Source organism: Cyprinus carpio, chromosome A10, assembly GCF_018340385.1.
Source record: "Cyprinus carpio isolate SPL01 chromosome A10, ASM1834038v1, whole genome shotgun sequence".
In the NCBI taxonomy this organism is placed as follows: Eukaryota; Metazoa; Chordata; class Actinopteri; order Cypriniformes; family Cyprinidae; genus Cyprinus; species Cyprinus carpio.
This window is the reverse complement of record NC_056581.1, coordinates 7763054-7789294: the sequence shown is the minus strand read 5'-3', so window position 1 is coordinate 7789294 and position 26241 is coordinate 7763054. Positions and strand designations below refer to the sequence as shown.

The 26241-nt window shown below is 41.2% G+C and overlaps 1 protein-coding gene across 1 annotated transcript in view; it reads left to right on the top strand.

The window, feature by feature from the left end:
• Positions 1-253: 253 nt before the first annotated feature.
• LOC109110426 (fibroblast growth factor 11-like) overlaps positions 254-26241 on the top strand; it is a 55094-nt gene continuing 29106 nt past the window's right edge. Inside the window, exon 1 of the mRNA XM_042764983.1 lies at positions 254-1686. Within this exon, the coding sequence (XP_042620917.1) occupies positions 1494-1686 (193 nt within the window). The 5' untranslated portion in view covers positions 254-1493. The remainder of the gene's footprint in view (positions 1687-26241) is intronic.

The window sequence follows — 26241 nt, the reverse complement described above, 5'->3', positions numbered from 1 at the left end:
GCAATAAAGTAAATGAGGAAAAAGGGAATAAGAGAAAAAGATAGATAAGACAGAGAAAGTCTTTCTGTTCGCATCAGTTTTACACCTTCAGCAAACGTCAAGCACTCCCAGCACACAGACTGCACAAAACTGAACGCTAAACCAATAAAAGTGGTACAATCCTAATCCCCTAAAAGTGATTGTGTTCATGAGGATGTGTGCATCAGAGAGAGAGAGAGAGATGGGTGAGGGGGATAAATGTGTGTGCAAGTGTGTGAATTTGGCAATGATAACTGACTTGGAACGCATGACTGCAATGTTCTTCCTGAGGTGACTGAAAACTGTCAACATTGGCACCTAAAGCGCTCTCTCTCTCTCTCTCTCTCTCTCTGCTCCACTCTACCCATCAAGGACAGACACGGCAAAGTGAGGGAAGAACAGTAGCGTTAACTCTCTCTCACCCTCCTCTTTTCTCTCCCGTCATCTTTCTGTTTTCTCCTATCCATTGTTCTCATTCATCATACTTGTTCTTCTCCCACTCTCTTTTACACTCACTTGCTCTCTTTCCCTCACTCGACTGCGCTCGCTCGCTCTCTCCCTCCCTCACTTTTTCTCTCATGAATGTCACCTTTACTGGTGGTAGCCACTGGATTTGCGCACACACCCACATACACACACGCTTGCTGGCTTTGGGGTGGGGGTGGGGGGGGCAATGTAGGGCTGTGGGGAGAGATAGCGCGTGCCAGAAGAGGCAGAAGGGAAATTTCTCGGAGTCCATTCTTCTTTTGCCGACTCCCGTCCTGCGACTCAAGGCTTTGTCCATCCCAGCAGCTGAAGCAGAAGTGCCTCGGGACGTGGGAGCGCTGGATTACTGCTCCAGATTATTTATTTTTTTATTTTTTTCCCCAGCACAACTAAAGTTAGCCATAGGGACTAAAGGCTGACCATCTGCCCGTTTCTGACAGGATCTGTTCCTGATTTGAGTCGAATAATTCTGCTGCTGGTGAGTGAAGAACTTTCTACGAGGACCAGCCATGTGTGGGTGAGAAAGCTCATCGTTTCTGTGTGCTAAACTTTAGCTTTGTTTAGTGTTTTTGTCTTCAGGAACAAGACACAAGGGGAGGGGAAGGGAGAAGAGAGGGAGGGGGGCAAATATGTCGGCAATGTCGCAACAATGACTTTGTCAGCCTTTTTCTGTATCTTTCTGTGGAAATGTGACCACGTTGATTTTCATTTTACGGATTTGTTGTGGTGTCGATATGTATTTAGCAAAACAAACATAATGAAGGACAAACCATGGACAGGTTGTGGGTGGACCAGAACTTAACCTCTTCCCTTACTGGAGGGAAACACACGGACACGTGAGGAACCTACCTGAATTCTTGGCTCACCGTGCGAAGTTTGACCCCTGATTTCTATCTCTTTGTACTGCTGGTAAAAAGACAAGAGCATCCAGAGAGGGTCTCTTAAGCAAACAGAGACCCCCCTCCCAAAGGTGAGAGGGGGGGGGGAAGATGGCAGCTCTTGCCAGTTCTCTCATCAGACAAAAACGGGCAGTCAAGGACGACCAAGCCAACCGGCCAATAGCCAACAAACGGAAGCCTTGCCCCAAGAGCAACAAGTCCCTTTGCCAGAAGCAAATTCTTGTTCTCATATCAAAAGTACGGTTATGTGGAGGCCGCAGAGGAAGAACAGAAAAAAGACCAGGTAGGTTCATTTAAAACTTTTATTTTTTAACCACTTTTAACTGGTGGAACCAAATCCGCCAACTTAAGAAAAACAAAGGGTAACTGCTTTCTTGCAAAACAGCAGAACGAAAAATGTTTTGACCTAAAGTTTTAAACTGATGTCATTCTTCTTGGCTTCACCATTGACACGTCAAAGTCACATTTGAGTTCCGACTGGCTGTGGTACAAATGTGCTGAAATACAGTCTGGTCTGAAATACAGATGTCTATGTGTAGCAATGCTCCATAAGTCACATAAAAGAGAAAACCACTAAGCTCATTAAGTAGCACCGTTATGGGATTTATTCAGACTTTTATAAGGAAGGAAGGGGTTTGACTGCTATTTTATGACATGAACAGAACTGGAATAGGCAAGCCCTTTATAAGGTGTGATTTACAGTCTTTCAAAGCATCCCACAAGAATAGGCTATTCTGGGTTGCATTAAGACCTGCCCTTAGGATGCTAATTATTACCTAGAGACACATCATCTCTTCTACGTTCACACATGGGCAAGCGTGTATGCATATTAATATTTAATTTCAACCGTGTTTCTTAAAAGATTGTTTCTCAGTGGTGCCATGAAATTGGAAGTTGCACTCCGGCCATGTTTTAGTTCCGGTAACCTTGCCACTGGCCAAACAGAAGAGAAAAAAACAAAACAGCTTACTCTCTGATTACAGCACTGATACTGAGACAGAAGGTCTGCGATTGTTATGCCAACCTACAGGGCAAAAATGCAAAACACCAGTGTCCACTACTCTGACTACCAGTTTTATTGAAAGAAAAACAACTCTGTTTGGTGTCGCTGCCATTGATTTTGAGAGTTTTGTAATATCTTTGAGTAAAGATGGGGACTAAATTCTTATGACATTGTGCAATTGATGCCACAGCCTTATAGAATAAATAACAGCATAGTGAATAAAAGAACTGTCAATGTAAAAACAAAACGAGAGAGAGAAGGAATAAAGAGATAAGTCAGTGAGGGAGTGTGTGAGTGTTTGAGAGTGACAGAGAGAGAGTGGGTGTTTTGTACGTAAACAAAAATGATTATAGTCAGGGATATTAATCTGCCTCTTTATCTGGCTCTCTCACCAATGAACATGAAATGCGCCACACTGCAATCATCAGAAAAAATATGGGTATAAACAGAAATCAATGTGAATGGGAGAGTATGTGTGCATGTATTTTTATGATTCTTAAGTAACACTGATGGCCTGTCCTGCTCCTGGGACCATATTCTCTAATTTTACAATCCTTTAATATAGTCATTAGCATAATGTGATTTAGAGACATACTGAAATGCAAATATATTTTCACACATGCAAACACAAAAAAACTGGCTCAAGAAATGACATATAACATTGCATTGCTAGCAAAGGTGATATTTCTGCTTCAGGTCTTTCCTTGTCCTAACACTTACATCTAACCCTGCTGCAAAGATTTGAATCCCCATGCTTGTCTAGACAAGTTTATTCTATTTAGTGCTGATTTAGTGCTTATCTACCAGGGGTCAAGGTTTGGATGGTTAATATTGCCTGTTAGCCCTTGCTGGTACTTTTCAGTGGGGAAGTCCTTCTGAATACCTCAAGTTGTGACATGTGAGTTGTGCTTCAAAACTCCATCCATAGCACTGTGGGTGAACTGAAGTGGCAAAAGCTTGACAAATTCGTGGGCGTCACCTAATCACAGCAGTGTGGGTTCTTGGGATCACTGCTTCATTGTCAGGTCAGTGATCCATATACATCCATCATAACAATGTCAAGCCCCTGCTGTACCCACAACACCCTTCACATCTGTCTCACGCACAACTGTCTTCCCGAGTCTCTGGTTTAGCTCTAAGATGGCGTCGTGGTCTCTGAGGTCGGCGCTGAGTCTACTGGTCTCTCGATCGATGCAGCTCATTAACGTATACTGATTAATCAATGATCAACCTCTCCGTTTACCCAGTGCTCAATTTCACGCAAGGCGGAGATGGTATAGAAACGTAAACCACACACATACCCCTGTTCTCTTAATAGCAGAGGCTGTTTTATACCTTTACAGTTTTATGGAGCACTTGGCTTCTGCAGGGAGTTTGGCTTTATTCAACAACAAATCTCCTTATAGAGGAGGAGAGAGACAGAGTGAGAGAGAACACTGGTTATTATCAGCAAAAACCCAAGAAAACATAGGCTAATCTTGAATTTTTCTTTACAATATACAACAGCTTCTACATGAATTAATAAAAATCAAAGTCAAGGCAATAACTGGGAGCAACATCTGAAATCAGTGTCTAAAGTAAATATTAAAGATGGTATCTTCCCTAACACTAGAAACTCTTACCACAGTTATCATGCTTTTATTTAATAAATTAACCCAACTAAGGCACAAGTTCACCTGTCATTTATCTGAATTTGGCTTTGAATGTTTTATTTTTAAGAAGAAAACAGTGGAAAACAGCATCTGGAGCTGAACCTTCAGATGACATACCATTAATATCTTCAGAGGCACACATGATAAGCATGTGTGCAGTTCAGATTGACTATCGCAGTGTATGGCGTGATGGCCAACTAGATGCCCAGTGCACTTCTGATCACAGCATAGACTAATCAGTCACTCTTAAATTAAGTTGCTAATTCTGAAAGTATAAGGGTGTCAATTTGGTTACAGAATGTGGATTTCACTGTCATTACTAAATAAACTGTGTGTGAACATAACTATATTTAATCACACTAAAACTGACAACTGGCAGATAACCATTTTCTGCTGCTGGGTAAGCATATAGCCTTAGAGATCCAGTGAACTCCATTAGGGTGGGAAATTAACAACTGTCACCAGTCAAGTGAGAATTTTTTTTTTTTTTTTTTTTCACAGTTGTTGTGGACCAGCTCTGTGGTGGGAAACATTTAAGATGGCTCACAATGGCCTTGTGGGGAAAAATTGCTGTCGCTATATACTGTAGTACACTTGTTTATGTGTACATTCTGATTAGATCTTAGACCAGCACAGGCAATGTTCAGGGTGCAAGCAACCTACAATGTACGTTTTATTTTAAAGAGTCCACTACAGCTGTCAAGATTTAGTGATTTCTGCCAAAAAACTGAAAACTGAGAAGGGATAAAGAGAGAAGTCAGTGAGGGAGGGAGTGTGTGAGTGTTTGAGAGTGACAAAGAGAGAGTGGGTGTTTTGTATGTAAACGAAAATGATTATAGTCAGGGATATTAATCTGCCTCTTTATTCACCTCTCTCACCAATGAACATGAAATGCGCCACACTGCAAACATCAGAAAAAATATGGGTATGAACAGAAATGAATGTGAAAGGGAGAGTACGTGTGCATGTATTCTTATGATACTTAAGTAACACTGATAGCCTGTCCTGCTCCTGGGACCATATTCTGTAATATTTACAATGCTTTAATATCAACTGAAAACATTATCACATTATGCTCCAGTACCATAAGCATAATGTGATTTAGAGACATATTGAAATGCAAATATATTTTCACACATGCAAACACAAAAACTGTCTCAGGAAATGACATATAATATTGCATTGCTAGCATAGGTGATATTTCTGCTTCTGGTCTTTCCTTGTCCTAACACTTACATCTAACCCTGCTGCAAAGATTTGAATCCCCATGCTTGTCTAGACAAGTTTATTCTAGTTAGTGCTGATTTAGTGCTTACTGTATCTACCAGGGGTCAAGGTTTGGATGGTTAATATGGCCTGTCAGCCCTTGCTGGTACTTTTAAGCGAGGAAGTCCTTCTGAATACCTCAAGTTGTGACATGCGAGTTGTGCTTCAAAACTCCATCCATAGCACTGTGGGTGAACTGAAGTGGCCAAAACTTGACAAATTCGTGGGCATCACCTAGCCACAGCAGTGTGGGTTCTTGGGGGGAAAAAATGCTACATAGTACACTTGTTTATGTGTACATTCTGATTAGACCGTAGACCAACACAGGCAATGTTCAGAGAGCAAGCAGCCTATAATGTACATTTTCTGGTCATATGATGCAATTTCAAGTTTTCCTTTCTCTTTGGAGTGTTACAACCTGCTCGTGCAAAGAGAAGATTATTTGCAAAACATCGCCCAAATGTTCACGCAAAGAAAGATTTTGCTGCAGTATTGTTGCTGCCGCCACTGACATGTCGTGGAGGCGCTGTGTGTTTCATTGTGAAAGCGAATCTACTTTGTTTGGCTTTCCAAAAGAGGACACAACTACAAATCAGTGGTTAAGTTGTATTTACAGTACAACAGTGTTCCAGAAAAGTTTAACCCAAACATTCGAGTGTGTGCAGCGCATTTTATGGAGTGTTTTTTATTTATTTTGGGATGGAATTTTTCTTTGTTCTTTGTGTACAGAGTATGTTTCTGTATGTTGTGGAGGTTTGTTTTTTTCAAGGACAGTCTGGCGCTTCTGACTCACAGCCTGCATGTTTTCAGCGTAGAGTTTTCAGAGCAGTGTAGAGCAGTGCAGTGCTTGTTGTTTGTCGTTGCTCCGATTACAAATGCAGACATGGTTTTATGTTTACGCGGCGTGATATGCAACACAATGCATAAAAAGACAGTATAAGTCATTATAATCAGTAATTATGTCTCCACTGGATGCAACAAAAGCCTCGTTTGTAATGGGTTTTATTGGTTTTATCTCACAGCGCCGGGACACATGGCATCACAGTATGGTAAGGGTGTAACATTTCCGTCACGTGCTTGAGGTATTCGGCCACTCACAATGCACTGGATAGCTGGCCAATCAGCATACACCTCTCTTTTCAGAACGATGAGCTTTGTAAAAATCTACGAGTTTCAGAAAGGCGGGGCATAGAGGAGCAACAATAATGTACAGTATGTGGAATAGAATGTGTTTTTTGAACCTTAAAACAAATAAACACATTGCATTACACCAAATACACCAAATAATGTTATTTTTAGCAATGTCTTAAAGAGTCCACTACAGATGTCAAGATTTAGTGATTTCTGCCAAAAAACTGAGTGCCTTGTCTGAACCTGGGGGAAAAAAGAAATGACTGATGAATAAACTATTGTAGTTGAAAGAAAATGTAATTTCCCATCCTGCATACAACCTTCAAAATTAAAATTTAATTAAAAAGAAGAAAAAGAGACAGGGGGTCTGCAGATGTGTAGCAAGGGGAATGCAGTAGTTCTGCTCACTGGGTTTGGTCTAAAGGAGATGCTCAGGGCACGAGGACGTGGCACTGGAGGAGGACAGCATTAAGCTGACCGTTGAAGATGGGCTGTCTGTCTTGCTTACTCAACAACACCTGATCACACTGCACAGTGTTAGGTAGCCTCTCATCCAAGTACTGAGAATGCCAGGGGTCAGAAAGAAAGAGTGAGTGAAAGACAGAGAGGAAGAGATAGTAATGCGGACAGGAAGGAAGTCAAGGAGAGATGGAAGAGGTGGAGGAGAGGAAGGAGAGGAGATAAAGGAGGAGAGACAGGTGGAAAGACAAAAAGCGAGTCACTGCAAAAGACAGAAGGACATGCAGAGGGAATTCAGAGGAAGAGAGAAAATCACTGATGATTAAGCAAAAGTTTTGGCATAGATTATGTTAAATTAAAATCGGTAGCCTGTACTTTGACTTCATGAAGTTTTTGTTCATTTTCTTATATTAAAATATGAGAAAACACGGTCTCTTATTTTAAAAGAGCATGCAGGGTTCAAGTTCTTATGCTATGCTTAGGTTCTACAGGTCCTTCTCAAAAAATTAGCATATTGTGATAAAAGTTCATTATTTTCCATAATGTAATGATAAAAATTTAACTTTCATATATTTTAGATTCATTGCACACCAACTGAAATATTTCAGGTCTTTTATTGTTTTAATACTGATCATTTTGGCATACAGCTCATGAAAACCCAAAATTCCTATCTCAAAAAATTAGCATATTTCATCCGACCAATAAAAGAAAAGTGTTTTAATACAAAAAAAGTCAACCTTCAAATAATTATGTTCAGTTATGCACTCAATACTTGGTCGGGGATCCTTTTGCAGAAATGACTGCTTCAATGCGGCGTGGCATGGAGGCAATCAGCCTGTGGCACTGCTGAGAGGTGTTATGGAGGCCCAGGATGCTTCGATAGCGGCCTTAAGCTCATCCAGAGTGTTGGGTCTTGCGTCCTCTCAACTTTCTCTTCACAATATCCCAAAGATTCTCTATGGGGTTCAGGTCAGGAGAGTTGGCAGGCCAGTTGAGCACAGTAATACCATGGTCAGTAAACCATTTACAAGTGGTTTTGGCACTGTGAGCAGGTGCCAGGTCGTGCTGAAAAACGAAATCTTCATCTCCATAAAGCTTTTCAGCAGATGGAAGCATGAAGTGCTCCAAAATCTCCTGATAGCTAGCTGCATTGACCCTGCCCTTGATAAAACACAGTGGCCCAACACCAGCAGCTGACATGGCACCCCAGACCATCACTGACTGTGGGTACTTGACACTGGACTTCAGGCATTTTGGCATTTCCTTCTCCCCAGTCTTCCTCCAGACTCTGGCACCTTGATTTCCGAATGACATGCAAAATTTGCTTTCATCCGAAAAAAGTACTTTGGACCACTGAGCAACAGTCGAGTGCTGCTTCTCTGTAGCCCAGGTCAGGCGCTTCTGCCACTGTTTCTGGTTCAAAAGCACACGCCTGTGCACGGTGGCTCTGGATGTTTCTACTCCAGACTCAGTCCACTGCTTCCGCAGGTCCCCAAGGTCTGGAATCGGTCCTTCTCCACAATCTTCCTCAGGGTCCGGTCACCTCTTCTCGTTGGGCAGCGTTTTTTTGCCACACTTTTTCCTTCCCACGGACTTCCCACTGAGGTGCCTTGATACAGCACTCTGGGAACAGCCTATTCGTTCAGAAATTTCTTTCTGTGTCTTACCCTCTCGCTTGAGGGTGTCAATGATGGCCTTCTGGACAGCAGTCAGGTCGGCAGTCTTACCCATTATTGTGGTTTTGAGTAATGAACCAGGCTGGGAGTTTTTAAAAGCCTCAGGAATCTTTTGCAGGTGTTTAGAGTTAATTAGTTGATTCAGATGATTAGGTTAATAGCTCGTTTAGAGAACCTTTTCATGATATGCTAAGTTTTGAGATAGGAATTTTTCGGTTTTCATGAGCTGTATGCCAAAATCATCAGTATTAAAACAACAAAAGACCTGAAATATTTCAGTTGGTGTGCAATGAATCTAAAATATATGAAAGTTTAATTTTATCATTACATTATGGAAAATAATGAACTTTTATCCCAATATGCTAATTTTTTGAGAAGGACCTGTATGAACATGCTATTGATTAGCACTGTAATACCTGGATAAATCAGACACACAATTATTTGTTATATTTAAAGGGGTCATATGACATTGCTAAAAAGAGCATTATTTTGTGTATTTCGTGTAATGCAATGTGTTTATGTGGTTTAAGGTTAAAAAAAAAAAACATTATTTTCCATATACTGTACATTATTGTTGCTCCTTTATGAAAGGCGTCGATTTTTACAAAGCTCTTCATTCTGAAAAGCAAGGTGTATACTGATGGGCCAGCTATCTAGTGCGTTGTGATTGGCCGAATTCCTCAAGCGTGTGATGGAAATGTTACGCCCCTGTGTCCCAGCGTGACGAGACAAAACCAATAAAACCCATAACAAATGAGGCATTTGTTGCATCCAGTGGGGACATAATTACGGATTATAATACTGTCTTTTTACATGTTGTGTTGCATATCGCGCCGCGTAAACATAAAACTATGTCTGCATTTGTAATCGGAGCAATGACAAACAACAAGCGCTACTCTCCACTGCTTAAAACTCACATTTGAATCATCAGTGGCAAATTCTTTAAATATGAAAACATACTTACAGGCTGTGAGTCAGAAGTGCTAGACTGTCCTTGCAAGTTGGAATTGCACCACTTTATAGAAACAGCCTTCGTGTACAGCCTTCCCAGGATCAGGAAACAGTCCTCCGTAAAATGCGCTGCACACATCTGAATATTTGGGTTGAACTGTTCTGGAACAGTGTTGTAAATACAACTTAACCACTGTTTTCCAGTTGTGTCCTCTTTTGGAAGACCAAACAAAGTAGTTTCACTTTTACAAAGAAACATACAGTGTCTCCACAACATGGTGGCAGCAGCAACAACACTACAGCGAGAATCTAAGTTACACCTTCTTTCTTTGCGTGAACATTTGGGCGGTGTTATGCAAATCTTCCCACACAGTGACGTAGACATGTGGGGGGCATGTTTAAATGAGCCGTTTTAGGAAGGCGTGGACAAGTCTTAACTTTTATGAAGAATATCTCTTTGGGTTTGAGACTTTAGTCTTTGCAACTTTAGGGATCTTATCTATGCACAAACAGCTTGTAACACTCCAAAGAGAGAGGAAAATCCCTCTTACTTAATTCCCTCTGAAACAGACACATACTACCTATAGAAAAGGACTCCTTTCAATAATTCGTAGACAAAGTTTTTTTTTTTTACCTTTCTATCATGCAGATCCCCAGGTCATTGTGTGTGTTATTACTGTTCTTTATATTGTTCTATATTGTTTTTTGTATTGTATACTTTTTATGCATGCTTATGATAGAATCACTAGTTAATGTAACCTCACTTATACCATGTTTGGTATATGCAAATTCGTATTTTGATTATCTAAATGAGAGTGTATATTACTGTATATGTTGATACCCATGCAACATGTTAGTGTTCTAGGGATTTTTAATAGTTTTTAACACCCAAACCAGTTACATATGCAAAATACCATGTTCAACGACAAAGAGTCACCATAGGCTCACCAACCCCCTGGAGGTGTGACCTCCATAGAAGTTAAAAGGCCTTACATCAGTGCCCTCGCTTTTCTCCCTTTTCTTCTGCATACTTACCCTCTCGTCTCTCTGACATCCAGTCCGACCGCAACCCACGGGACCTCCCACACACCTGCAGGACCAGTCATGTTGCAAATCTCCACCTGGGAGACCACCACTTGGTCAGAATAACATCTTTGGAGTTAATCACTCTTCAAACCCAGTAGAACGTGATCGCAATTTCAACACCACCAAGCCTTTAAACCATCAAGACTTTCATCTGAGACTGCATCCAGACACTCATTCAATGACAATACAAGTATCGTACATTTAATTAAACAAAACAGAGGTTTAACTATAAGCTGTAAACCACATTATAAAACAGTGCTGTTACTTCTCAGGTGGTTATCTGAATTATTTTCCATAGCTGCATTGTCTGGTTTCTCAAACGGTTTAATTAATCCACTTTAACTCCCATGTGAATGCATGAGTGTGTATGTGTATGTTTGTTAGACAGTTTGTGTTAGTGTTTAGTTAAAAAAAAAAAAATACTTTTGTGCACAAAGTATGTGTTTTTGTTTTTGTTTTTGTTTTTGTGTATTGTGTCTTTTACGATCCAATCTTGTTACATGCTCTAATGCGCTAGTACTGTAAGAAAGTATTTTCTGTGGCCATGAAAATTTCTTAGAGTTTATATAAAATTACCTTTATTTATTTGTATGCAAGGCAAGGCAAGTTTATTTATATAGTTTATTTATTTAGCACATTTAATTCAAAGTTCTTTGTGTTTTAGATAGTAGAATGTTAATTAGTAATTAAAAAATAATAAATAATCTAAAACAAGGAATTTTAAAACTTTTAAAATTATTTAAAAATTGATTTAAAATGAATTTAAGACAGTTAAAAATAGAATAAGATTTTACATAAAATACAGTGAGTACATAAAATACAGTGCAATCAGTTTGGACATCGCACGGTGCTCATTCAATAAATGCACAGCTAAAATAGTGTATATAGTGATTTATACAAAACAGATTGTGCCAAGCATGTTTACAGTGTTAAACAGGAAAAACTTGTGCTGATAATACAAGAGAAAAAAAAGGAAAAGTCAGTTTATTTGTTAAAGTCAGTTCATTGTTGATTCATTGATGTCATTGTCCAGTTCAGTTCTCTTCAAATAGTGTTTGTGCAGAGACTATTGGATTACACTGAATGTTTGCTAGGCATCAGATTAGTTGATGGTAATATTAATTCTGCTACAGTTTGCTGGGCAAACAGATTAGTTGATGGTAATATTAATTCTGCTACAGTTACTACTGGCAGCTGATATAAATAATTTGTAATTAATTATTATTTATATACATTTCCCTTTTGAGTTAATCGGCTTACACAGGTAAGAGGCTACCTGCCTTAAAGGGATACTCCACCCCAAAATGAAAATTTTGTAATTAATCACTTACCCCCATGTCGTTCCAAACCAGTAAAATCTTTGTTCGTCTTTGGAACACAATTTAAGATATTTTGGAGGAAATGCTCTCTCTCTGAGCTCACAACACAGCACTTGTTCAAGTAATAACTGAATTAAGATGTAGTTCATTAATGATTTTGTTAGTCAACAAATTAACTAAAGATGTACTGCTCCGCTGCCTCTCTCAGGTCCCTCTGGACGATCCTAGAGGCAGACATGAATAAAGATATTGGACGAGAGAGGTAAATATAACAGAAATGAAAGACAAAGGCATCATGTTACTGGACTGTTAACACTATTGATCCCCATGTCAGGGCCAGTGGGACGATTTGTGATTGACCATCTGAAAGAGTCTAATAATGTGGTAGGAAAGAGAACCCACATCTGACTAATGACCCCTACTGTGCACGTTTTATTGGTGTTAACATTAGCCGAGGCAATCTCAGAGGTAACAGCATTAATCTGTTCTATCCTTTGCTAGCAGCCTTCAAAAATGAACTGAGAGGTTGGAGTTTCCCCTTTACAAGCTCTTAATTTAATAATTAGTGCATTCTGTATTTGACAAGTTGCATATGGGTCAGTAATAGTAATTCAGATTTTAGACTTTAAAATAGGCCTACATGAACTATACTAAAAAAAATATAAAAAAAGTTCACAGACATTTCTTATAACCCTAAAAAAAGAAAATATGTGTAAAACCCCTGTGACTAATCAATATGAAAATTTACTTTAACACAGTACTTTGAGCCGTATTTTAACATTCAAAAACATTCTAACATTCAGTTAAAATCTTCCTATTCAGCTGTCCTGAGAGCTCCAATTCAGACAAATCTCAGCTGTAGCAATCACTGCTCACTACCATCTGTATGAAATGAATATCTGATTTGTGTTGCGGCTGCAAGAGCAGCCAACGAGTTTCCCAGACTCTTTTGTTGATAATGAGGACGCCAAACAGAAAAACATCGGCTTATGCCATTACACAACCAAAGATTGAAAAGTGTTTCATAATTTATCGAGAACTTAATTCCAGATGAAAAGATAACTAAAGCTGAAGGGGCTGATGCTTTTGTTTTGAAGGTTTATTTCAGTGCTGCCTTTGGGTTGGAGTGTTGGACTTGTAGAAGTGGATTGTGGAGAAGTTCCATCATTTTGGAAGAGATCAGATTAGGACCAAATTTGCCTGAAAGAGATCAGAGAAAAGGCAGCACTGAGATAAATGCCACTAGCCTGTGATTAGCATGAGGAAATTGATGCTGGACCAAAAAGTCATGTATGATATTTATCAAACACAATTGATAAAAAAAAAAAAAATCACTATAAAAGGAAATGAAGCTCAAAAATTGGCATGAAATAGAGAGAAGATGTACCTTTACAATGAAAAAAAAAAAAAAAAATTAGTGGGGGAAGCAGAGCTTCATAAGAAAAGAATAAAGAATGCTTTATCTATATGGAGCTTTTTAGTTATAGCACAGCCTGCTGTCACCTAAAATTACCTTTCTGGGAAAAAAAAAGTAACTTTTAAAGACAGGCAACGCAAAAGTAGTATTTTATTTTTTTTTTAATGAAAGAAACATTTTAATGTAGCAACATTAATGGCATACAAACAAAATGTAAGCTACGTTTTTTTCTCATTTCAAAGTCTTGGCAATCTTCAGGTGTCACATCAGGTGTGATAATTACAGTACTACAAATTATATAACTTAGTCTTATTGTAGAATTACTTAGAAGTATTGATCTCTTGTGTTCAGAAAAAAAAAAAAAAAATCCTTAAACTGTCAGACACAGACGAGGACACAGAGGATTCAGTGCAATAGTGTTTAATGTTAATCAGAGGTTTCAGACACAGGTGAATCTTAACACGTAGACAACACAGTGGTAACACAACTTTCCTTTGAGGTGATGGTGATACAGATGGTGACTCAGACGAAGATGATGGGAAAAGGTAGGCAGAGGAGGATGAAGAGGGTTCAACAGATCAGGTAGGTTCGACGAAGGGCGTTCAGGTAAGTTGGGAGATCGGTGCAAGACCAGACAATGGGTGATGGTGACGGAGGGCTTTATGTGTGGCACTGGTGATGATGCACAGGTGTTCAGAATTCTGGTGATTGGGAACGAGTGGGCGTGGCGTAAGTGTCCGATTCAGGGAGTGTAGATGGTGTGGCTGTGACAGTCCCCCCTCCCCCACGGGCGGCTCCTGACGGCTGGGATCTTGAGCGACGACGGGGTCTACACCACGGCCACGGGGAGCGGGGCGGTCTGGATGGTCTCGGTGAAAGTCGGTGAGAAGGCTGGGGTCCAGGATGTCATTACGATTAACCCAGCAACGCTCCTCCGGGCCGTAGTTTCTCCCAGTCTACAAGGTACTCAAGTTGAGGACCCCGTCGTCGAGAGTCGAGGATAGCTCTCACCCGGAAGATGCTGTTGTCTTCTTCGATGGCGGGAGGAGGAGGTACGGCATCATCACCAGGCTCTGTGGATGGAGGAGACAAAGGTTCAGTGAATGGTTTGAGGAGTGAAACATGGAATGAAGGTGAGATACGGTACTGTGCCGGCAGCTGGAGTCTATAGGTCACTTCGTTCAGTTGCCGTTCAATCTTGAATGGTCCGATGTATCGGGGACTCAGCTTACGGCAGGGCAGCCGGAGGCGGATGTCCCTTGTCGAGAGCCAGACCAGCTGTCCAGGTTGGTATTGTGGCGTAGGTCTTCGACGAGCGTCCGCTTGCTCCTTATGCCTCCGAACTGCCCGCTGGAGATGCACGTGAGCCGAGTCCCAGACCCTCTCGCTCTGTCGGAACCAGTGATCTACCGCTACGGCCACGGGGAGCGGGGCGGTCTGGATGGTCTCGGTGAAAGTCGGTGAGAAGGCTGGGGTCCAGGATGTCATTACGATTAACCCAGCAACGCTCCTCCGGGCCGTAGTTCTCCCAGTCTACAAGGTACTCAAGTTGGGGACCCCGTCGTCGAGAGTCGAGGATAGCTCTCACCCGGAAGATGCTGTTGTCTTCTTCGATGGCGGGAGGAGGAGGTACGGCATCATCACCAGGCTCTGTGGATGGAGGAGACAAATGTTCAGTGAATGGTTTGAGGAGTGAAACATGGAATGAAGGTGAGATACGGTACTGTGCAGGCAGCTGGAGTCTATAGGTCACTTCGTTCAGTTGCCGTTCAATCTTGAATGGTCCGATGTATCGGGGAATCAGCTTACGGCAGGGCAGCCGGAGGCGGATGTCCCTCGTCGAGAGCCAGACCAGCTGTCCAGGTTGGTATTGTGGCGTAGGTCTTCGAAGAGCGTCCGCTTGCTCCTTATGCCTCCGAACTGCCCGCTGGAGATGCACGTGAGCCGAGTCCCAGACCCTCTCGCTCTGTCGGAACCAGTGATCTACCGCTGGGACCTCCGAGGGCTCACCTGACCATGGAAAGAGTGGAGGCTGGTATCCGAGGACACATTGGAAGGGGGTGAGCCCGGTGGGAGATTGCTGGAGGGAGTTCTGTGCATATTCTGCCCAGGGAGGTACTGGCTCCAACAGTCCTGATTACGGTGGCAGTAGACCCTCAGGAACCTCCCGATCTCTTGTATCTTTCGCTCAGTCTGGCCGTTGGTCTGTGGATGGTATCCTGAAGAGAGGCTGACGGATACTAGGAGGCGGAAGAAAGCTGACCAGACCCTGGAGATGAATTGGGGACCCCTGTCGGAGATGATGTCTTCTGGAATGCCAAAGTGACGGAACACATTGTGGAATAGTGCCTCTGCCGCTTCAAACGCTGTGGGAAGTCCTTTGAGAGGTATGAGTTTGCATGATTTCGAAAAACCTGTCGACTACTACCAGCACACAAGTATTGCCTTGAGAAAGGGGGAGGTCAGTCATGAAATCCACACCTATATGGGTCCATGGACGTTCAGGAATGGGCAGAGGCACCAGTTTACCTTCCGGGAGTCTCCTAGGGGTGTTCGCTATGGCGCAGACTGAGCATCCTTTGAGGTAACGGGAGGTATCCTGACTCATCGAGGGCCACCAGTAACGTTGTTGCAGGAGCGAGAGGGTCCGCCTCCTGCCTGGATGTCCAGATCCCGGAGAGGTATGAGCTAAGTCCAGAAGGGTAATCCGATGTTGAGGAGGGACGAAGAGTTCCCTTCTGGACCTCCCGGCGGAGCAGGGTGTTGAAGGTTTTCTTGTTCAATCAGACGATTAATATCCCATTGAATGGGACTTACAATCATGGCTGGAGGGAGGATTGGTTCGGGAGATTCTGGTTCTGGGTCTGCCTGATGAAGGCGGGAGAGGGCATCAGCTCTATTGTTCTGGGAGCCAGGGCGATACGTGACTTTAAAGTCAAATCTCGTGAAGAATAAGGCCCATCTAGTTTGGCGATGATTCAGTCTCTTAGCTTCACGGAGGTATTCCAGGGTTCCGGTGGTCAGTGATTACCTCGAAAGGGACCTTGGCTCCCTCCAGCCAATGACGCCACTCTTCCAGAGCCAGCTTGATAGCCAGTAGTTCACGGTTACCTATGTCGTAATTCTGCTCCGCCGGGGATAGCTTCTTCGAGAAGGCACATGGATGGAGTCGTGGAGGATCCCCCTGCCGCTGGGAGAGTACCGCTCCGACCCTGGTCGATGAGGCATCCACTTCCACTATGAACTGTCGGTTGGGATCAGGATGAGCTAGGATCGGAGTGGTCTTGAAGGCTTGTTTGAGATGGTGGAAAGCTTCAGTGGCCATGGGGTTCCAGGACAGAGACTTGGGCCGGTTCCGGAGGAGTGAGGTTAGAGGTGAGCTGAGTAAACTGTAGTTCTTGTTGAATCTCCTATAAAAGTTGGCAAAGCCCAGGAAGCGTTGGAGTTCTTTAATGGAACCAGGTTGGGGCCAGTGTGTGATGGCTTCCACCTTCCCCTGGTCCATCTTCACGCCACGTGGGCCGATGATGTATCCCAGGAACTGGACTGAGGGCGTGTGGTAACTCACATTTTTCTAACTTGAGGTACAGATGGTGTTCCCGGAGTTTTCGGAGTACAAGTATGACGTGTTGGATGTGTTTTTCCTTGGATGTGGAGTAAATGAGGATATCATCGATGTAGACAATTACGAACTGGTTAAGGTATTCTCTGAAGATTTCGTTCATGTAGTTCTGAAAGACGGAAGGACTGTTGGATAACCCATACGGCATGACCCTGTATTCATAGTGCCCAGAAGGAGTGATGAAAGCTGTCTTCCACTCGTCCCCCTTCCGGATGCGGATTAAGTTGTAGGCGCTCCTCAAGTCCAGTTTTGTGAAGATTTTTTTTCCGCGTAGTTGTTCTAATGCCGCTGGGACCAGGGGAAGAGGATAACTGAATTTGACGGTTTGAGAGTTGAGATAGCGATAATCTATACACGGCCTCAAGCCTCCGTCCTTCTTGGCCACGAAGAAAAAGCTGGAAGCGGCAGGGGAAGTAGATGGTCGGATGAATCCTTGAGCGAGAGCTTCCTGTACGTACTCCTCCATGGCCTTCTGCTCCGGGATGGACAGAGGATAGACTCGTCCCTTGGGAAGGGTTGCTCCAGGCAGGATGGTCGATAGCGCAGTCCCATGGCCGATGAGGTGGAAGTTTCGTTGCCAACCGCTTGCTGAACACATCCTGGAACGCCCGATATTCTGGAGGGATGGTATGTTCCACCTTAGTTTCGGGGCTTTCCACTGATGTGGACTGAACTGTACGGTAGGGATGACTTCTTGATGGAAGGAATGACCTTGGGAACTTTAACTGGTGGAGTGATGCAGGTAGAATGACAGGATTTTCCCCATTTCAGGATCTCACCTGTGGGCCAATGGATGTGTGGTTGATGTTGGTTCAGCCATGGGCGTCCCAGGATGATATCTGCGGTGGATTCCTCCAGCACCATGACCGTGATGTCTTCCTCATGCAGGGAACCCACGCGGAGGATGACTGTGGGGGAGAAATAGCGGACATGACCTCTGCCCAGCGGCTTTCCTTGTATGGTTGTTATTTTGAGTTTGACGGGGCTTCGATGACGCTTGACACTTAGACGGTTTAATGTTTGCTGGTTGATGAAGTTCCCCGCCGAACCGGAGTCGATGAGGGCTTTTACTGAAATAGAAGAGTGGAGATGTCTTAGAGTAACCCAGGTTTGAGTCAATTGAGCAGTTTGAGGTGGTAGATGGATGGTACTCACCGCTGGGCGTGGAGGTCGTACGGGACATGGTAATAGGTGTCCCTCTCCCCCACAGTAGAGACACAGCCCGGTGTTAATCCTCCGCTGACGTTCTGATGTAGATAGGTGGTGTGAATCTACTTGCATGGGTTCAGGTGCTGGAGGAGCGACAGATGGCAGATGGTAGAGCGGGCGGAGGAAGTACAGCGGGAGTGAGTTGTTGACATGCAGTGAGTCTCTGGGCGACTCTGATGGATTTCTGGATTAGACACTCCAGTCCCAGTGAATCTTCATATACAACAATCAAACTTTGTATCTTTTCACATAAACCGTGGCGATATGCGGTAATTAAGGCCGTTTCATTCCAACCGCTGATGTAAGCGAGGGTACGGAAGCGAACAGCATAATCACTCACGGACTCATTTCTCTGTTGGCGAATTGTAAACAGTTGATCATGGACAGATAATTCAGACGCTTGCTGACCAAAGACAGATTTTAACTGGGAACAGAAATCAGTAACAGATCCAGTAGCAGATGAATTCGATTCCCAGAGAGATTGAGCCCATTGGAGAGCTTTACCTGTGAGCAGATTGATGATAAAAGCAACTCGGCTGCGTTCGGTGGTGAATAAGTGAGCGTTGGACTCCAGGTAGAGTGAACACTGTAGCAGAAACCCGCTGCAATCCTCCGCCGCGCCGCTGTATGTCGCTGGTGTGGCCATGGGACTCGCAGGGGCAACTGAAGAAGTGACCGGAGTTGTAACGGTGTTTGATGGCGATGAGCTGTTGACAGCAGGTGAGGGAAGTTGCATGAGTGAGGACCGTACAGCGTGAACCAGTTCAGTGAAGGGATCCGCGGTGCGGTCCTCGCCTGTATCTGAAGAGCTCTGCATGAGGTCTGGTCTTCTGTCAGACACAGACGAGGACACAGAGGATTCAGTGCAATAGTGTTTAATGTTAATCAGAGGTTTCAGACACAGGTGAATCTTGACACGTAGACAACACAGTGGTAACACAACTTTCCTTTGAGGTGATGGTGATACAGATGGTGACTCAGACGAAGACGATGGGAACAGGTAGGCAGAGGAGGATGAAGAGGGTTTCAACAGATCAGGTAGGTTCGACGAAGGGCGTTCAGGTAAGTTGGGAGATCGGTGCAAGACCAGACAATGGGTGATGGTGACGGAGGGTTTCATATGTGGCACTGGTGATGATGCACAGGTGTTCAGAATTCTGGTGATTGGGAACGAGTGGGCGTGGCGTAAGTGTCAGATTCAGGGAGTGTAGATGGTGTGGCTGTGACATAAACCTTTACTGAGAAGCAAAATAGTGTAAGATAATAGAAATGTCTTCAGAAAAATGTATCTGTTTTTTTCTTACCTCTTTGGCAGTTCCTTTATGCTTAAATTTAACAATGTTTATGTGCTTGGAACCAGTAAAACAGAAAATATACTTAATTCTCTGAAAACAATTATTAACGGACTTGAGCTGGATCTTCATCTTGTTTTAAGTATTTTTCTTTTGGGAAACAAGAAATATAGTTTAAGAAAATGATTTTTACAGTGTTATGTTTTGATGCACAGATAAATTTAGGATGAGAATTTGCTATAAGAGAGTCATAATATTACTGTTCATGTCTCACAAATCATGACTCAGAGAGTAAAGGAATTTTGACACCTTTAGGTACTGACAAAGAGCACTTGGGCTTTATTTACCCTAAAACGATGAGTAAATGCATCAGAATCGGAAACACCCCCATGCCCTCTTGTCTCACTGCCTAATGACATTGCGAATGACAAAGAATGCCTTAATAGGCTCTCTCACACAGCAGCTGAAATTGAATTTGTGGATACTTTGATTAAACCTGACAAGGACAGATTGAGTTTGACCTCTAACAAGAGGGAGACACACAAAAGAAGTGTGTGTGTGTGTGTGTGTGTGTGTGTGTGTGTGTGTGTGTGTGTGTGTGTGTGTGTGTGTGTGTGTTTTAGAAGAGGCAGAGGATAAGGAGCACCAGACAGAAAAGGTAGACATTTACCTCAGTAATTTCTGAGCACTTAAATGCTGGTGTTGACGTCATGAGTGGGCAAGGCTCCATTACTGTTGTGATGTCATCCCAGAGAGTCAGATTGCTTTATAGTTACATATAACACGTCCACCACTGCAAGTACCAGATACAAACCAGCATGTAAAACCACCTTTCATCCAAGTTTTGTATTCAGTAGCCTGCACCACAGTATTTCAAAACTTGCTAGTCAGCATTCATCCTTTCAATCTTTCATTTTGTCAATTCATAAACATAATGTGCACCCATTTGGGTCTTGTGACAGAAATTGTGCAATGGAAATGTAATTGGTTATGAAAAACTTTAATGAATGTGTGTTAAAGCAAGTCAATTATTATTATTTTATTTAAATTTTTTTTGCTGGTACTTCACACAGTGAATCTAACAAACTAAAAAGGTGTGGAGAGCAAAGAATAAGAACTAAAGAAAGAAAAGAGATGATGAAGATGGAAAGGACACTAGGACAGATTCTCTCAGTTATTTAACAGAATAAAAAAGGGCCTAGATCAACAATCATGGTCCTGGAACAACATTATGACCAGCCGATCAGATTTTTACGGTTTGTGAATTTTTATTTCCCTCTGATTTGAGGGGTAGCTAATGTTATTGTTAAGTATAGAGATGTGGAAAATGTATTCTTAAAGAAAGAACAAGCAAGTCAATTATTATTATTTAGATAAGTAATAATTTTAATTTTGTTATTTATAATAATTATTATTATTATAATAATAAAAATGTTAGTTTTGTCTGAAATAGTATAAAAAATAGCGCCGAAATCATTGACCCAAATGGTAACATTTAATTAGCGTTTCTCCAAAGATATGTTTTGACCATGTCAGAACATATTTTGTGCCCACAATGTGGATAAGCTACAACAGGTAAGCATGTCAGCAGACTGGACGCACCTCACCATGACCAAAAATGATGCTAGAGTAGCAATATGTAAAATATGTTCAGCTGAAGCAGCTCATTGCGAGGAGCTTTACTACGAGAACACAACTGAACAGCATACAGAGTTAAAGTACCCAAATTTAATAACCAAAACTTTGTTATAACAAAAAAGAATTCAGTTTTTGGCTAAATAAAACTTTAATTTCAGTTTTGGTATAAATACTGTATTTCAGTTATTAAAAAAAAAAAATGTGTTAGTTAGTAAATCACTACTGAAATTACTAATAATAGGAAATTGTGCCTCAGCTCAGTAGACTATACTGTATATCTTTATCCCCTTTCTAGAGAAAAAGCTAATAAAGCTTTAATTTCTGTGCAGAAAGTGAAATGAAACATCCAATAATTTGGGGTATTTTTGGAAAGGCAAAACATGCTAAAATGTTATTTGGTTTATAATGCAAAAAAAAAAATAAATAAAAAAAAAATAAAGCAAACCAAAGTTATTTTAATTCATCCAACTGAATTAGAGGAGCAAATAGAAGACTGCAGTGCATACAAGCATTTAAATAAATAATAAAAATAATAAAATAGAGATGCCTATGGGGTTTAATTTAAATATGAATATCCATAGTTTTTTTTTTTTTTTTTTTTTTTTTTTTTTTTTTTTTTTGATTTATTAAGGATAAACTAAGTAAGTAAATTTGGTCTGCTGTGATTGCTTTCCATCCTCATACATAATATGATGCACTGGCATCCCTTGTAGAAACTGGAGGGGGTGTTTATGGGGAGGCCCACGGTTTAAGACATTGAAAACCCCTGCAATACAGAGTCCGAAAGAATAAGAAATGGGGTAAGATAAGAAAAAGAACAGACCAAGAGTAAAGATCTGATGAAGGAGGAAGAAACAGAGAGAGGGAAAGAAGAATGAAAAATGTGAGAGATAAGAGGGAGAAAACTGCTGAGAGCTGCAGAGTATGAGAGACAGCAGAGAGAGAGGGGACTGGTGGGGAGTCCTAATAAAGGTTGAGGGAAGCCCTGGTAGTTTGGCCTCAGTCAGGGTGGGGAGTCACAGATGCCCTTGGCTGCTCGCTGAAGCATCGCCTGTAATTAATATCAAAATATCATTACAGCGTAAGCCGGCATCTAAGCTATAAAGCAACTAACCACACTGTACCAGACACTCTCTCCAGAACCTCCCCAACACATACACACACACACACAAAGAAAAAACACACACAAATACACACTCCTTGCACATATACGAAAGGTTACTTGACAGTTAACCTCTATCGATCCCGTGAAAACCAGCAGAAAAATAGGGTGCGACTTTTGGCTCTGCTACAGTGTGTCCGATCAGACCACGCACACATAATTGAACGAACACATGGAGGCTTCATCTTGGTTATTGCATTTTCCATCTGACTTTGATAAGCTACACTGGGCACTGCTGCATTTTAAAAAATGAACAGCCAGAGCTCTGAATACAGCTGGCTGAAGAGGACATCCCGCTCCATACAAGAGTCCCATATTACAGTGTGTGTGTGATATAGCGAGTGGGCAAAAGATAAGCAAGAGACAACACTGGAAAGCATCAGCAGGAACATGATTATCATTACTGCATTTGCATTTTGTTTAATTCTTCTCCCAGTGGGGTTGGTTGTATAGAGAGGATAGCTGGTTTAGTGGGGATTGTTGCTTTGTATGTTGTATGTTTCCTGTTTAGTTCCCTAGAGTGTGTCACCCTCAGAAAGGCAGAAAAATACTATGTAACAGTACGAGAATCCCTCAGCCAATCATATTAATTAAAAGTCATTGATGCGTGAGATTAAATTAGACAAGAGCTAGGGGTGAAAAGGGGATCACTGTAAGATTCATGCAGAAACGGAAAGAAAGAGAACATGAAGAATTGCAAATATTTTCTTTTGTGGGTAATTTTTTTATTATTATTATTGATAACAGTATTGATAATGTGACATCTGCAACATTTCTCTACTGGAGTATCAATAAAGTGTATAAACTTTGCTTTAAAGAATTAAAACCATTAAAATGTACTCTATTTACTTTTTCTTAATACGCATTCCTAGTCATGTGCATGATTCAGTTGTACATGTAATACCAAAGCAAAAAAGGATGTATTCATGATCTTTTATCAAAATGCAGTAGCTTGTACCGCACCCCTCAAATAACTTCCCTACACTATCAATTCTACCTTTATATATACTTTCTTTTATCTTCATACGTTCACAGTACAAAAAGCAGACTCATGAAGCAAACAGATCTTTCAGCATGCTCTGCTCCTTACGGTTACTGTTTCTGGCTCAGATTTTTATGAAGAGAGCAATTTTTATAGATTTGCTAGTAAAGTGGTGCAATGTCTATGAATATTATCTATACTTGGGATATAATGATTTATGAAATGCATAAGCATTTTTCTGTGAGGTTTTTCTTAAGTAAAGCTCCACAGTAAGGATAAAAATTAATAGACACTGTAAATCTGGCAAATGTTTAGAAAAGTCAAGTCTCATTTGATAATATCACACACTAGAAAACTGAGTGTTAATTCAATTTTATATTGTCCCAATCTCTAAATACATATTTTAACACTTCAAATATTTGACATATATACATCAATGATGGACAGTACAGACACAAGCTTGTTTGAACAGGACATGATGAAAATGTTAAAGTTTTAAAGCTGTTAACATTTAATGATCATTCCTGACATGTTAAATCAATAACCATCATAAACTTACCTCTCAGTTGCTTTATTCCTGATGTCTGCTGTGGTGCAACTGTAAAGTACCTCACTGTATGATGCTGAATACGAAGTGAACTTTGAAGAGTTCATCACTGGTGAAAACATATTGGTTTTAATTGCCTTTTGTCCACAACCTCCAAAAACCATCAAGATGTTCTGGTTAATCTTGCATGTATGATAAAATGCTGAATCAATACATTATTCAAGTGTACTTCAATAGGTTATGTATTAAGTTATTATACTTGTATTCAAATAAGCTCTAATCAGGAGCTGAATCAGGCTTGCTAAAATGCTCCAGGACCAGGTAATGTGGCTTTAAAAAAGACAAAAGCTTGCAATGCTGCAGATATCCATGCTCATTTTGTCACAGATTATTCCTTGTAGGCAATTCACCTCTTTCGTTTGGCAAGCTAAACATTTCTGAGACTGCAAAAAGTAAGATATATTAGCCAGATCATTAGGCAATAATGCTTATTTAAAGCAGCTTATGCGAATATGCAGTGAACATCAAACCTACTGTAAGACTAACTTTACTGTGCTTTTTTTTGGACACAGCCATGATTTTGGACACAGATTCACAGATTTCTAGCCGTTGTTTTGCTTTATACGTCATAGACTGTAAAAAAAAAAAAGGTCTTTATGTACATTCAATTCTGATTTCGAACTTATTCACTCGAGGCTCCAATGAAAGGCACTGCAGCAAACACTATTTTTTTGGTTTACTCTTTACCCCTTTACTTTAACTCTTTGCCAATTTAATGACTTGAATCAATACATAAATTATTTTAATGAAATTAATTGTTAGTAATATTGATTTCCATTGGAGAAAATGTACTGTAATGATGCTTCATTGCTTCATTTGGAAATAAGACTACATACTGTAGTTAATTCAGAACATGCATTTCTCTATAATTGTTTAATTATTTTTTTTTTTTTCACTGATATTTTATTAATTTATTCATTAACAAATCATATAGCTTCAAAAGACATTGCAAGTCTTGTAGCTCCCTGTTATTATTATTTTTTTTAATGGTATTTTTTTCATCCTTGAAAGCCTTAACATGCTGTCATGGTAATGGAAAAGAGCGATCAATACAGTTCTTCAGGATATCACCTTTCTTGATCCATGAAAGAAAGAAAATCATATGTGTTTGGAACTGCAAGATAACTGTGAGGAGATGAGAAGCCGAAAGACAAATAATGACAGATAAAATAAATCAAAGATAAACAGAATTCAAGAATTTGTTTCTGCACTAGCAGCTTCCAGTCACTTTGCTAAATCCTGGCAAACAGTATTTCATCCAATGTAGTGAGTCTGAATGAGAGAGAGAGAATAAAAGCTGGTGGCTGGTCCTCACAGGCAGGATTCGGCACAGCACACCAACCGTCACTTGCTGTATCTCCAGCGTGGAGTTGGCAGCAGCTCAGTGATCTCTGACAAAATTACCATCTGTAACAGCCTGGAACTGGACACTGCACACTACCACTCCCCACACACACCTCACCTCCACTGGATAAACAGCACCCAGGAGGGAAATCAGAGCAGTCACTCGCTTTCTTTTCTCTTTTTTAAGATTTTTACACAGAGGGGGATCTCTTTCTCATACAGTTCTTTGTAATCCAGTTCCCAGAATAGCACCTTTCAAATTTCTTTCTCTTCTTTTTCTCCCTTTGTCATTAGTTTCATTCCTTTCCATTTTCATTTTATTAAAAATTCAACATTGCAAATGCATATAAATACAGAACTCAACAATACCTGGTTAGCCAATCATACAGTATAAGCATAAATGCTATGTGACGAACTACTCTCAAGCTGCAGTAAAATGGCATGGTGACTAACTACGCAAATCCAAACACTCTAGTATCAATAAATATACTGAGAGCAACCCACCAGTTACTTGTGTTCCTACGCAGGACTAAATTAGAACAAAATGTCATGCTGCATTAAATGCTGCTAAACACCATGTTGGCATGTGTATTTGTGTTTTCTGTTGCTTTGCTGTGTCATGCTGGTTTTTGGATGTGGTGTTGAAGAGCCATGATAGTTTCCCGCTCTTTAACAGTAGCGTGGGATGGTGTTTGCAACCCGGTGCTTAATGTTGATACTCTAGAGTGAATCATCAGTGTCGCATTCCAGTGGAGGGCTGCTGAGATTCTGATTAGCCCTGTCATGCTTCAGCTGTCTATCAAATGAGGCTGTCAGTGTATACTTTATGCCTGTCCAATACGTATAGAGCCATATTCTCTAATGAAATTATGTCATATGCATTCCTTCCCCCACCTTGCTTGCTTCCCCTTTTGGTTGGATAATGCATTATATTATTACACCATATGGATAATTGAAGGAGAGATGGTGGAGAAAGAGTAAGAGACCAAGGGAAATTAATCAGAAATATTGTCATCATGAAT